This window comes from Alexandromys fortis, unplaced genomic scaffold, assembly GCF_014885135.2.
Source record: "Alexandromys fortis isolate MF-2015 unplaced genomic scaffold, M_Fortis_MF-2015_v1.1 scaffold_110, whole genome shotgun sequence".
Taxonomy (NCBI): domain Eukaryota; kingdom Metazoa; phylum Chordata; class Mammalia; order Rodentia; family Cricetidae; genus Alexandromys; species Alexandromys fortis.
In genome coordinates this window covers 1,904,201-1,919,327 of record NW_026068014.1, presented here as the reverse complement: position 1 = coordinate 1,919,327, position 15,127 = coordinate 1,904,201, and the positions used below count along the sequence as shown (strand labels likewise).

Below are 15,127 nucleotides of genomic sequence, written 5' to 3'. Positions count from 1 at the left end.
GTTGGCTTTGCTGTTTTCTTTGATCAGTGCATTTATTTTCTCTATGGTGTCCTCAGAATCTGAGATTCTTTCTTCTATCTCTTGTATTCTATTGATTATGCTTGTTTCTGTAGGCTCTGCTCGTTGACCTAGATTTTCCATATCCAGCTGTTCCTCAATTTGTGTTTTCTTCCTTGCTTCCATTTCAGTTTTCAATTGTTGAACTGTTTCCATTACCTGTTTGTTCATTTTTTCTTGGTTTCCCAGGGTCTCATGTACGTATTTACTTAATTCTTCATACTTTTTGTTATACTTCTCTTCCATTTCTATAAGGGTGTTTTTTACATGTTGTTTAAGGGACTCTATTGCTTTCATAAAGTCAATTTTTTTTTCCGATTCTTCTGTGTTAGTGTGTTCAAGTCCTTCTGTTGTAAGATCATTGGGTTCTGGTGTTTTCATATTGTTTTTCAGATTATTGGGTGAAATTCTGCCTTGGCGCCTGCCCATCTCCTCCTATCGATGCTATCTAATTGGTCTTTTAAAAATCAGATCAGGTTTCTCTGCTGGCCAGAGGCTTCTCTTACAAATTGCCCTTGCTCTGTTTCCTGGCTCCTGCCAGGGGCCAAGATCCCTCTCACCCCTCAGAAGGGTCTTCAGGAACAGGACCCGGCTCCCCGTTTGCCAGGGACCTCGCCAACCGAAGGCCTACCTCTTTGATTTAATTGTCCTGGGGCGATCTGCTCTCAGTGTTGCGCTGGTCCCTGCTGCCTGCGTCCTCTCCAGCCGCGCCAGTCCCCGCTGGGCCCCACTTCTAGCTATTATTAAAATACTCTTTTTTGACTCAGAGTTAGTGTAGTAGCTCTAGGAAATCTAGTACAGTGGCTCTCCACCCATGGATCACAACATCCTCAATAACCCTTGGTCTCCAAGGTATTTATATTATGATTCCTTGCAAAATATCAGTTATGAAGTAGCAACGAAAATAATGTCATGACTGGGGGTCCCCACATGAGGAACTGTGTAAAGGGTTTACAGCATTAGGAAGGTTGAGAACCACTGCTCTTGAGGGTTAACCTACTAAACATGACTAATATTTCCTGTTGTGATTTAGAAATAGTTAAATACCATAATAAGAAAATCTTAAAGAATTTTAGATTTCTCTTCAAACAAGAATTAAGTATAAATGTCCCAAACAACTCATTGCTTTCAACTACCTACCAACGATGGCTCGTAACGTGATATGTAGTATCTTATAACCTGATGGGAGGTGAGTCAGAGAAAGTTTATGCAGTGTCTGCAGTTCTCAGTGAAAGTAACTAATCAAGAGCATTTTCAGGTTCACAATCCTCTAGGCACATTGGTTGTCTTTTGGACTTTGTGGAAAGTGATTCTAAAAGAGCACTTGAATATAGCAGCTTCAGTCTTGGGCTCTCTGGTTCTCATAGGGGGCTGACAGTTCTGGACTGTGATGGGTCAGTGCAGAGGAAGGAGCGCTTTCTAATTTTCATTATAATATTTATATAAATAAAATTCCTGACCAAATTTTGAGACTCTTTTGCTTTCAGAGATGCCGAAGTCTAAATATTATTTCTGTTCCAAATCTAATTAAAGGAAAGAAATTGTTAGTAGTTCAGCAATTCCTGAAGTGGAAAGAGCTTTGACTTGCATGAACATCTGCTCACCAGGAATTTAAGCACGGTTATTAATTTATCTGCCATGAGACAACTGATAGTGACAACTTGAAAGGGTTGCCAGAACATATGGGATATCAGCCAACGACTTCAAGGCAGATGATCTTCATGCCTAAACCTCTGATCTCTATGACTCTGGCAGCTGGGGTGGACTGTGTTCATGCATGTGCAAGTGTGTCTATGCAGTTAGAGCCTGGCAACACAGAAGCTCTCATGACCCGAAAGATCAGAAAAGCTGCCAACACTTCCCAGGACATTTCAGTGTGTAACTCATAGCTAGATTGAGTACTAGATAGAATAGACCCAGCCACATGTTCAGAGGAACGCCAGGGTTTTTATAATGATATCAACTGCAATAGCAAATTTGCAGGAGAAGCCGCTCATTCCAAGGATAAGGCATTCATTAAAATTGTAAAGTATACATTACCTAAAATAATGTGAACCACTGAGGAAAACTCATTGGAATTCAACATGCTAACAATGTTATTTAACAGGTATTATTTATGCTTCATTTTTATCATTTCAGGGAACTTTGTATGAACCAAACAATATTTCCTCCTTCTAGCCTTCAAGTGCGCATTTTAAAGAAACATATCCAACTGTCAGATTGATTGCCCCTTTCCATAAGTCAGGGGTTTTGTTGCCGCAGGAATGAAACTTGAATGTTTTCCTGCAACTGGCTTTGTGCAAGAGAACCGAAAGTGTCTGTCAGAGGTGTAGTTTTGAAAATCTCTCCCGAGTGGCTTCTACCAGTCTTTTATTTTAGTGAAGGTGCCATTCATTTCTCTAGCTTTGGTTGTGTGTGAGGGAGCGTGACTTTGTGACCAGATGGTCCTGCATGAACTGTCGTTTCTGCCTGACCAACATGATCAAACACTGACAACCCCATGCTACAGTTATTGAAATCTAATAATACTGTTAGTTGTAGTTTTCCCCAGTTGTTTTCATAAAATGTTTTCTTTAGAAAACACAGATGGATAAAAGTGTGGTCTGTGGTCAAGTAGATGGTATTTTAAAAATATTTAAAATTGGAAATGTGAAATAATGGTGGTCCCACAGTGCAGTTTGTTAATTATAATTTTATATATAAAGTTCCAGTATGTAATCACAGTACTGCCAAGTATAATTTACGTTAGTTTTATCACTGATGCAGTCACACATTGGTTCTGTAGACCTTAAGTACCTGAAATGGAATGTGAGTTGCTTCATTAAGTTCTCTTTTCTCTTGGCTTTCATCTTATCATATTTGTTTTGTCTTCCCCGAAAGATCTTCAGTTGTGAATATATTATAACTCTAAAATTTGTGCCCTTCATCCTACTCCCAGAATCAAATGGGTTTTAAAACTCTTTAAAAATTAAAAGTACACGACTTTAAGAGGTAGTTGGCAACGGTAGCTGAGGGGGCCATCTCTGCTGCCAAACTGTGAGGCTCACAGCAGTGTTAGACTTTTATGGCTGTGTGATTTGGCATGCTGATTCTCTTCCCTGTGACTCAGCTTTGCTCTCCATGTTCTGGGTTGATCAAATATGTTGTGAGGGCAGGATAAATTAATATATGTAAAACATCCACTTAGCATCTGTTCCAGAGTGAATCCCACACATGCTGCCAAGTTTTATGAAGCAACTGAATCTTTTGACAGCCTTCCTCAGAGCATCAGAAGTCTGTTCTTCCCCAAAGTAAGTCTTTGTCACATAAAACTTTCACTGGAACAAGAGAAAATAGGCGCTCAAAATGGAGAAAAATTCAAATGTTCTTAATGAATATTGACTCTCCTGTGCCCTCCTTTCTGCTTGGCTGTCTTAACAGAAAGGCCTTTCTGACTTTTCTTCTAAGTCTCTGCACAGGCTCTGTACTAAGTTTCTGTTGAGAATGTAGCCTGGCCATATTTGAACCATTTTGCACAAAGAAAATTCTCATAGCTACCCCTTTTCCTTTTGAAAGCATTAGAACATTTGTTACAAGACTCACATTTGATCTAGTGTCACTTGTATCTCAGAAACGACTCAAAGAAGTTGCCAAAACCTCCTTTCCGTGATGAAAGGGACCCAAGGAATGATTAAACTGTTCATAATTACAGTGAGTTTCAATGAATTAGGTAGCCCTTCCATCAGTAGTTCTCAATGTTTCTAATGCTGCAACCCTTTAGTTCATACAGTTCCTCATGTTGTGGTGAGCCCTAACCATAAAATTATTTTTGTTGCTACTTCATAACTGTAATTTTGCTATGGTTATGAATTGTAATGTAAATATCTATGTTTTCTGAAGGTATTAGGTAACACCTGTGAAAAGGTCATTTGATCTTAAAGGGGTCATGGCCCACAGGTTGAGAATCACTGCCTTACATTGCTTATAATTTTAGAGAAAGGAAAGGTTATCTTTGGTTAGAGTCAGTGATAGGTACATAAGTGTTAGATTTTCTTTGCCTGAACTTTCTTGAGAATGTTAGCTTAAGATCTTTATTGTTATATCATTATTCTTTTAGCTAAAAAAATTAATCATGTCAGGTGAGTTTGAAGGAAAAATGTGTAATAGTCACTTGGCACTATTATGCATTAATAATTACATGCCTCAACCCGTTGCCTTTATTGAAAATTGAACTACAAAGGAGAATTCTCAGACTTACAGTTTCTCCCAGATCTGACTAGGTATCCATACAGTCACTGCTTCCTTGCTTAGGCTCAGTAAACATCTGATGCTTAGGAGTTTGCATGAATAACTATAATTAGCTAAGCACTGAGAAATCAAAGGGTAGCAAAATCTCACGTATCCTCTTCTTAGACTGGTAGTAGAGTCTAACACACTAGGAATGCAGACTTGCAGAAAAATGGTGCTCTCATATTGCAGCGAGTTTTATCCCATCAGGGGATTCTCCTTTAAGCATGGCATTTAAAATATGATCTGAAGGGTAGATAGTAAAGGCCATAAGAACCCCCAAGGTAGAGGGGGAAGCATGTCCTAAGATCTCATGGCAGAAAAGAGCAGGTCATGCACAAGGGACTGAAAGAAGGCCACTGCTACTAAAGCAAAGAGGTGACTGTGAAGGACTGGAGAGGCTGTGCTGTCATGCTATGGATCACATTGCATGGACCTCTCTTTTATTGGGCTAGCAAAGGGAAATTTCTCAGAAGGGTTGTTTCAGGTTAAAATAACAAGGGAAAGATTTCTCTGGTAGCAATGCAGGAAGCAGATTGAAGGGTGCTATATTTGTAGGTTGCCTATTAAGGATGGTGTGGTTTGAACAAAAGATATTAATCTGGTATGTACTGTAGAGATGGATAAATTCAGGAGAGAGTTAAGAGGCATGTCTACATTTTACATGGATGTCTCCTGGGTTCTGGTTTGACACAAGAGGGATGGACTGTGGATATAATCACATCGACGGAGAATACTAGAAAATGGCCACGTCTAGGAGAGAAATGTCCTTAGTCTATACTTCAAAATGTCCAGTCCCTTTTGCAAGTCTCTGTTTCCCAGACTTCCCTGAAGATGGTTCTGTAGGTTTTCAGAACACAGTGCAGTGTAGAGTGGGTACTGACCATGGTTCTGAATCAAGACCCTGGCCTTTTATTCTTTCCAAAACTCATAGTCATATGAGGTTCTTGAGCACTTGGAATGTGTTTTATACAATCGTAATTTCTTCAAGCCTAAGGTACACATGAACTTCAAAGATAGCACTGAAATAATGAAAAACATAATCATTAATACTTTAAAATAATGATAACGTATTGAAATATTTCAGGTGATAAGTAAAACTGTCATTACCTATAATTCATCTATTTCTATTTACTTCCTTAAAGTAGCAACTAGAAAATTTAAAATCATATTTGGTGCTTACTGTATAATTTCCCCTGCACACTACTGTTCTTGGCAGGGACCCTACTGTCACCCTATTCCTAGCTCTTTGAGTCTACCAAGCTTCTTACTGTCCAAAGTATATCTCATATCATTCTTTTCTCTTCTTCAATTGTTTTGCTGCTCTTCTTTTGTATTGGAGTAGATAAAATTACCATCTCTTTGTTCGTCTCAAATATCTCCCCTACTGTAATAAACTGTCAGAACTCCTGGGGCAGAATTAAATATTTCTTCCTAAGAGATGCACATATTCTGTTAGTATCTAAGAGATATAGCCAATCCATATGCTTGTGCTTACGTTCTTATTTGTTTATCTCTCTGGGAAGACTATAAACATCTGCAAAGTATAGATGGAATGTGAGTCATGACTCTGATTAATCAACTGATACTCAATTACAAACATAGGTGGCTGTTCACCAGGTTTTTGTTGAGCACCAGACCTTGTAGCAGGTTGGTCAATAAAGCCCCAGTGAATAACGATCGAATGTTCACATAATAAACAGCTACAGTATATGCTTGGATATGGCTTGAAAATTTTGCAGACAACATTTTGCATCTTCTCAACAGCCCTGTAAGGTACATACAATCCTCCTTGTTTTGCATTTTGGAATCCCATAAAAGATCTCATATTGCAAATGAAGGAACTAAGTCCATTGGACTAAATGACTCCAAGGTCATGTTTTTATTTTCCATGTGGTTCTATGCACAATGAAAAGTGGGTTCGAAATGCAGATTATATTCTTCCACTCTGAAGTGGGTGCAAAGCATATTCCCTAGGGTTGTTTGGAGACTGAATGTGTGTGAGGCAGCAGGGCAGTGTTTATACATAGTAGGTTTCATTTCACTTCGGCATCTCCTCTTGAGGCCTAGAACAACAGAGGCATTTATAATTTCTGAGAAGGATCAAAATGGTCCACCAGACCTACTCATTGCCCCGCAATGCTCATACTTCCATTCACAAGGAAGGCATGGAAAATAAACCATTAAACCTCCATGGGGTGATGTATCTTAAACCAGTTCTCTTTTAATGCTTTCTTGTGGTAAGTGGTTCTGGTGGTCAGGGAAAGTGAAATGGGGAAATAGCAACTATAGTTAGTGTTGCAGGCACATGATTTATACATGTGTGCGCACATATATGTGTGCTGCTCAGGCCGGCAGGAATAACAGAGACAAAGGACCAGGTCTGAAGTCTTCCCTTGTTTGTGCTGTCCTGCTGATTTCCCGGAGAGCAATTCTGAGTGTGGAGTCCTCTGCATGCCATCTCACTGAGGCAGCCTGTACCACAATGAGTACCACTTCCTTTACCACCATGGGCATGGTAGGAAAGGGGAAGGGAAAGTGCGAAGGGAATAACCATTACCCCTATATCAGGGCTTGTTTACGGGTCCTATGTTGTGACACCCATCTCCTGGGAATAAAGTTTAAGTTGGTAGCATGTGGGCCGTGTTCCAGTGAGGGGAAGCAATCCTTCAACGGTCTTCACATCCCTGTAATTCTTTTGAAACAGCAGCATGAAGAAATCACCAGGTAGGCGAAGGGGCACCCTCGGCTCACAGGTAGGGTGGCTTCTTCCCTTCTTGACGCTCTAGCCCCACACTTTTACTTTCCACAGCGATCACCAAACCAATTCTCTGTCAGCAAGTAGAAGAAACTTCTCTCTCTCTCTCTCTCTCTCTCTCTCTCTCTCTCTCTCTCTCTCTCTCTCTCTCTCTCTCTCTCTCTTTCATTTTTGAGACAGGGTTTCTCTGTTTAGCTTTGGAGCCTGTCCTGGAACCCACTCTGTAGACCAGGCTGGCCTCGAACTCACAGAGAGATTCGCCTGCCTCTGCCTCCCGAGTGTTGGGATTAAAGGCATGCACCACCACCGCCCGGCCAGGAGAAACTTTCCTGGAAACCCGGGCAGCAGTTATTTCCAGTCACACTTACAGACAAGCTCTCGGTAGGGTCAAGCTGCCACAGCCACAGCAACTTAGATTTCCCCGAAGGTTAGCGCAAGTGTTTTCTGATCTGCTATGACACAGAGATGGATTTAAAATGATCAAAATAGAATAAGTGATCTTAAAGTTTTGTGTTACTATTGCACTTTTTCTAAAGCTGGTCCTTTAAATTTAAAGAATTAAAAATTAAAGAAAAATGTGACTTTTTTTTTTAAAAAAAAGACTAGCTAAGCAACAGGTTAATTTCTAAAAAATTATAAAAATTGACTTGAGAGCCAGGTGGTGGTGCTGTACTCCTTAAACCCAGTGCTTGGGAGGCAGAGGCAGGTGGATCTCTGTGAGTTCGAGGCCACCCTGATCTACAAAGTGAGTTACAGTACAGCTAGGGCAACCCTGTCTCGAAAAACAAAAACCAAAACAGAACAAAACAAAACAAAAAAAACTGACAGAAGGATACTATTAACACAATAACTTCTTAAATTATTTTTCAAAATAAGGCATTTAGCTAAAAAAGAACTTATCCCAATAAATAGTAAGGCTGCTTTTTCTTTATAGCTGGTATTTTTTTAAAAAATAAAGTAGGCTATCTTACACCAATATTAGTAGAAAGATTTTTATCTTGAAAAAACTAGCTATGTGTATTTTAAAGGAATATCTTTGCTATTTGGGAGGACTGTTTGGACATTAACCGTGTACCATGTCCATTTGGGGATTTGTTAATTATTGAAATAAAGCAGAGAATAGAAAGTGGTCAAAGTTCTGCTATTGTTATGATTTTATAATAACTCCATTCCAGATAACTACATGCATCTTTTTAAAACCTTCTCAAAATAAATATTAAAAAATAAAATAAAAAGCATCAAGGGCCAACCAGAAGGCAGAGGGGGTGAAGGTGTTTGCTGCCAATACTGGTGATCTAAGTTTAATACCTGGGACTCAGCGAGAACCAACTCTTAAATATTGTCCTTTGACCTCCATCTGTGTGCCGTGGCAAGGGCGCCCACACATACACACCCAATAAATAATAAATATAAATGTAATAAAACATTAAATAAAACCAAAACAACCCAACCACCTAGACAGCCTCGTGTTTAGTATTTTTCCAAGATGCTGATTTGGGGTGGGGATTGTACTGTATTGTTTGTCAACTGTTTGCCTTCTTCAGAGAAAATGCCCATGCTACAGCTAGAAAATAAGTAAGAAGCATGTCTTAAATTTCTCTGTATTTATTTCACGTTTCTTCGCATAGCAAGTATACAGTGTCCCTTTATGGACTGATCGGGCCAGCTACCCATATGGGGCTCATATAACATACATGGGCATTTCAGCCTGGGTGGAAAATGGAGAAGCTGCAGAGAGGAACGTTGGCATCTCCAGAGAGCTGAGTCTTTTCTAGCCCTTGCTTGTATTTTAAGATTAATAAAACAGAGTCAAATCAGTATGGACTTTTATGTCTGGAATGAAGAGAAAGAGAGAGAAATTCCACAGACAAGAATGTGTAAAATAAGAATGGCCTTTGGCAGCCCGATGCAGAACATTTGGAGAAAACAGGAGCCTCTGTAGAATTTGAAAAGGAAGAGATTCCGCTTGATTGACCTGCCAGACTGACTTTTCTCAGTAGCCTGAGCAGCAGACAGCTGTAAATGCCATCACCCAAATGCCAAAGGGTCACGAACTCTGATCCTGAAGGTTTCCTGTGTTTTGATTAATTTTGCATCTGGATATATATTTTGGGAAGTTGATTTTTTCTTTTTGTTCTTTTTCTTTTTACAGTGGTCGAAGCCAACAGACTTCTCTAAAGCCATGTTCTTCCATGCCAGTATACCATTCCTTTGGTTGCTATCTGTCCCTTCCAAAGTCACAGGTCTCTGGGGGAAAACAAAAGCTAGTGAACCCTTTTTTGTGTTCCTGAACTTGAGTGAAGTCTGGTCTCGGCGTGTCTAACTTTACCTCTTGCAAACATAAAGAGAAATCTTTAATGTGAATAAAACCTAACCTTGATGACAGTGGCTAGAAATATTCCTTAATAATTTAAAATAAATTAAAGGGTCATGTGTGAATATAAAAATTTGGAAAACATACTAAAATTAATCAAAGTTATAGGTAATTAAAACTTTATATGTATGTTTTAAGATACATGACAAGTTTTCCACAATAAGGATGTATTATTTTGAGAACTGGAACAATTTAACCTTATATAAAAAGCACTTTGGATTTTTTACCCATAATCATATCTCAAGACCAGAAGCCTGAGTCCTCTGAGGATGCACCTATGAGTACAACAGTGAGGTGTGAGCTGGAGTATCCAGGTAGCCTGTCTGGACTCAATGGGAATCTATCATCCAGTTCTAGGATGCCTAAGTTCTCTTATGGTCCTACCACAGAGGGGGCCATATTAGCTGAAAATGGATTTAAAGAAAAGTAGACTATAGGTAGGATCCACTACTAACATGTTCTTTAATATTATATTTATTTACTTATTTGCTGAGTGTTTTTCTAGCTCCAGACGGGGCCTGTTTTTAAATTATTGTATTCCTATTTAAAGTTTAATTAATTTTACATCCTGACAAAAACTTCCTCTCCCTCTTTTTCCCATTCCCTCCTGCTACCTCCCCTGTCTCCCACCCTGTTGGAAGGAGCTACAGGCTGCGTTCCTGCCACCTGGCTCCCGGCTGCCTGGCTAGCTTATGCCCCGAAATAACAACACACAAACTGTATTCTTTTAAACACTGCTTGGCCCATTAGCTCTAGCCCTTACTGGCTAATTCTCATATCCTGATCAACCCATCTCTAATAATCTGTGTAGCACCAGTCTTACCTGGAAAGATTCAGCATGTCTGATCTGGCGGCTGGCTCCATCGTGTCTGCCCCGGAGAGCAGAAGCAAAGCATGGCGTCTGTCTGAGGCGTCTTACCTCACTTCCTCTTCCTCCCAGTATTCTGTTCTGTTTTCTCTGCCTATCTGATTTTCTGTCCTATCAGGACCAAGCAGTTTCTTTATTTAACGAATGACCTTCCTCCATCACCACCCCCCTCAATTCTTACTCCTCCTCTGTTTCTATTCAGAAAGGGGCAGACCTCCCGTGTACCAATAAAGAATGGCATATCAAGTTGCAGTAGTATTAAATGCCTCCTCTTATATTTAGGCTGGGCAAGGCAATTCAGTATAAGAAATAGGTTCCTAAGGGCCAGATGAAGTTTTAGGGACATCTCCTGCTCCCACTGTTTGCAGTGCCACAAGTGGACAGAGCTACATAACTGTCACATGTATGTAGAGGGCTTTGGTTGGTCCCATGGGGGCTCCCTGCTTGTTGATTCAGACTCTGTGAGTTCCTATGAGCCAGGTCAGGTGACACCTTTGATCTCTCTGGCTCCTGTAATTCTTAGATGACTGAAAATGGAGGGGACTTTTCAGGGCCAGGTAGAAATTTGTTGCAAGGGAAACTCCCACAAATCTACAAGGATGACCCCAGCTAAGACTCCTAGCAATAGTGGGTACATATCTTAAACTGGTCATCTCCTGTGATCAGATTGGTGACTGATTATCATCAGAGAGCCTTACGGAGTAACTGATGGAAACAGATACAGCCAAACATTAGGCTGAGCTCAGGGAATCCTGCTGAAGAGAGGGAGGAAGGACTATGAAGAATTATAAGAGCCAGAAAGGTCAATGAATATTATGTTTATTTTTATTATGATTTAAAATATGTTTAAATGTATATTTAAAAGCTATGGATAACTGAGTGCAGGGACTGTGTACTAGGTTTTGCTGTTGTTCTCTGAACTCCCATGACAAACCTTTACACCAAAGAACTGCTCTACAAATACTATTGAGCTAACCTAACATGACCCTATTTTTCACTCTAGGGTGAGCCAGGTCCTCCTGGTCCTTATGGTCCCCCAGGAGCCCCTGGTATTGGACAGCAAGGTGTTAAGGTAAGGATACTTGCTTCGTTGTCAGAGATGCATTTTCTGCAGCAGTTAGGTACATTTTGGGTCTTTGGACAATGCAGCATTGTGGTCTCAGACAGTTACTGTGAGAATAATCAAGATGCATTTTGATTTGGTTGGAATGAAAACTTTTGTGTGTCTCCAAATATCCCACCTCTCATAATGCACACACGGTTCTGTTGGGTTTCTTGGGCTTTAAACACTAACGTGCAAATATACTATTGGGAAGTGTGTCATCTTAATATGTAAACTCCCATCTACTCATATAACATGGGCAGAACCCAGAGGCCCACATTACTGAGTGAGTAAAGGCTGTCAGGGAGATCTGTAAGAAACTACAGAGGTAGGGAGCATCCTTGGGTGCTCCGTGTAACGCTGAACATGTGAGAGAGCAGTGCTGTGAACTGATTTAGGCTTTAATATATAACTGAAGGGGGGAGTTTTCTTCAGTTTGGTTAGAAGGCAGTCAAGTGCTCCCAGGCACAGCATGTCAGCAATGACAACACAGAGACTCCAGGGGGAACTTACAAGGCACAGTTACTGGAGAAAAGTTCTTTGGAAGGAGAGCAAGTGTGAGACAGAGTTTAAGAACAGGTGAAATGAATAGCGTGGGGACAAGGAAGGGATGGCAGGAATAGTCACATCTTATCTTGGCCATCACAGGAGCACCTGCAGTTCTTCTCCAGTTGCTTATCCGGGCAATTTGTTTGCTTCAATTCACATTCAAGCCAATTAGCCTCCTCTGTATATCTTTGTTGTTGTTCTTGAATATGAAAAGTTTGGCTATAATCTCTGTTGAAATCCACTGCACATTTTCTATCATCTTATTATTTATTTAAAAACTCACCGTGTAACTCTGCTCTTTCTGTTTCAGGGAGAAAGGGGCCAGGAAGGAAGAACAGGAGCCCCGGGACCGATTGGAGTTGGTGAACCTGGACAGCCTGTAAGTAGCAAAGAAATGGTAAAACTTAATTCTTATGCATTTGTTCTGATAAAAATAAATGAGCAAATGATCCTACTTTGTATGGTTTTATGTTAAGAGGTACTTCAATAATAGAAGTATGTAAGAACCAGATACATAATACTTTTCATGCTTGAAATAAGGCTACATGTATAGTGTGGTAGTTTGAATGTAATTGGCCCCCATAATCTCATAGGGAGTGGCATTATTCGAAGGTGTGGCTTAGTTTGGAGAGATGGCTCAGAGGTTAAGAGCACTGGCTGCTCTTCCAGAGGTCCTGAGTTCAATTCCCAGCAAACACATTGTGGCTCACAACCATCTATAGTGGGATCTGATGCCCTCTTCTGGCATAAAGTTGTACATTCAGAAAGAACACTCATATACATAAAATAAATAAATCCGTCTTAGAAGGTGTGGCTCTGTTGAAGTGGATGTGTCCTCATTGAAAGAAGTGTATATGTGTGTGTGTGTGATCTTTTCAGTTGATCTTCTCTCACTGTAGTCTCTTGTAAGATTAATCAGCTTGGCAAAGAAAAAGAATTTAATGTGTCGAAGTTTCCCAGGAGATGACAGCTCTGGATTATACCTGGTGGTTGACAGGACTGTAGCCCTGAGAACAATGAGACTGGAATAAGGCTGAGAATCTTCTCATTACGTAATCCTTGCGAATGCTCTAAAGTTGGGATTGGTGGTGGGGCAAAGAGAAAGCCTGCTTTATTTGCAGCTTCCACCTTATGTGGCTTTGAAGTTTGCTATTGTTGGAAAAGGAAAAAAAGGTTCTGTCAAGAGAGATCTGAAGAGGAAATGAATAAAACATGACTCTTCTGTTATGAGGATCTTCGTAACTTCTCAAGTAATTTTTATTCTTAGCAAAGAGCTGTAGCCAGCTTACTAAGGCAGAAGCAAAAGCAGCTAGCTGCAGCAATAGCCTCCCTGTGTGGTTTTGCATTGCTTGTTGCCTTATGGAATCGCTAACAGAAACGTGTTTCTTTGTAGTACCTATGAATGAAACAGCAGTAGATTGCCTGAGGGTTGGTGTGTGTGTGTGTGTGTGTGTGTGTGTGTGTGTGTGTGTGTGTGTTGTCTATGGTTTCAGGGCTCTATGGGGCTGGAGGCGGGCATTGTATCCCCCGGAGTTGGAGTTGAGGGTGTTGTGAGCTTCCCCACTGTGGGTGTTGGGACCAGAATTGGGGTTTTCTGCTAGCGTAGAAAGATCTCTAACTGCAGAACCATCCTCTAGTCCTCTAGTCCTTTGATTTCTCTATAGAGCTTATATATTTATCCATTATTAACATTGGTCTACATCATTTCATCCTACTAAATTATTTATTATTATTGCAGTATTTTTTCAGTTTACATTTATTTAGTTTTACCCATATCTTTAACAGTCTCTTAGTTTATGATAACTTCCCTCTTTCATTCTCTCTCTCACTCCTTTCTTTGTTTTTTCTTTTTTTAACTTTTGTATCTTAGACAGGGTCTTATGTAGCCCAGGCTTGCCTTGAGTTCCCTGAATTTCTGATCTTCCTACCTCTACCTCCATAGTGCTGGGCTGACAGGTCTGTGCTATTCCACCCATTATTTTGTGGTGCTGCGTGTTGAGCCCTGGGCTTCATGGATACCAGGCCAATGTTCCACTAGCTGAGCTATTGTACCAGACTTTCACCATTTCCACTTGCCAGATTTCTTTCCTTCTTTTTTAGAAAGTGCAGTTTTAGTAGCTATTTGGAGTGAAAGTATATTATCAGGAAGCTCAGTCTTTAGCTTATATATTTTGTGTTCTATTAATTTCCAATTAATTAATTTTGTTTTCCATTTTAAACTTTTATTTATTATCTGTGTGTGTGCAGACATGTATGTTGGGGGAGAGCACTCACATGTCATGGCCTCTGGAGTTCAGATCATGAGTGCGTTACCAATGTCACACACTGAGCTACAGGATTTGAAATTCACTACATAGCTTGGATTTTGCTATGATCTGATTGTAACTGTGCTCTAGTTCTTCCTTCTTAGAATAGAATAGAAAAAAATAAGTTTGTAACTTAGTTTGGATTTTGGAGGAGCCCACAGATAAAAGATTTTAGAGTTCCAAAGAGAACTTAGACTTTCCTTTTTCTTTTTTTTTTCACACCATGTAATTTTTATTTAATTGAAATTTTACATACCACTTCCAGTTCCCACTCCTCTGCTCCTCCTTCTCTCTCCCCCACATCCACTCATCAGAGAGAGTAGGACTTTCCATGGGGAGTCAACAAAGTCTAGCACATCACTTTGGGGCAGCATCAAGGCCCTTCCCATTCTATCTAGGCTAATGTAACCCTCCAAAGAGAATGAGCGCCAAAAAGCCAGTTAAAGCAGTAGCGATAAATCCTGGCCCTGCTGCCGGTGGCCCCGCAGTCTGTCCCAGGCACACAACTGTCACCCACATTCACAGGGCCTAGTGTGGTCCTAGGCTGGTTCCCCTGCTGTCAGTCCAGAGTCAGTGAGCTCTGTTTAGCTCAGGTCAGCTGTTTCAGTGGGTTTCACCCTCATAGTCGTGTATGCCTTTAATCCCAACACTCAGGAGGCAGAGGCAGGCAGAGATCTCTGTGAGTTCAAGGCCAGCCTTGTTCTACAGAGCAAGTTCCAAGACAGGCTTGAAAGCTACACAGAGAAACCCTGTCTCGAAAAACAAAACAAAACAAAAGAGACAGAACTTGGACTTTTAAAGTGTTGAAAATTATGCAACTTTGAGACGGTTTCATGTTTGTTTTTAA

General features: G+C 40.4%; 1 protein-coding gene across 1 annotated transcript in view; it reads left to right on the top strand.

Moving 5' to 3' along the window:
- Window positions 1-15,127, top strand: part of Col28a1 (collagen type XXVIII alpha 1 chain) — a 163,891-nt gene that overhangs the window by 43,087 nt on the left and 105,677 nt on the right. Inside the window, exons 12-13 of the mRNA XM_050162310.1 lie at window positions 11,327-11,395; window positions 12,285-12,353. Coding sequence (XP_050018267.1) covers window positions 11,327-11,395; window positions 12,285-12,353 — 138 coding nt within the window. The remainder of the gene's footprint in view (window positions 1-11,326; window positions 11,396-12,284; window positions 12,354-15,127) is intronic.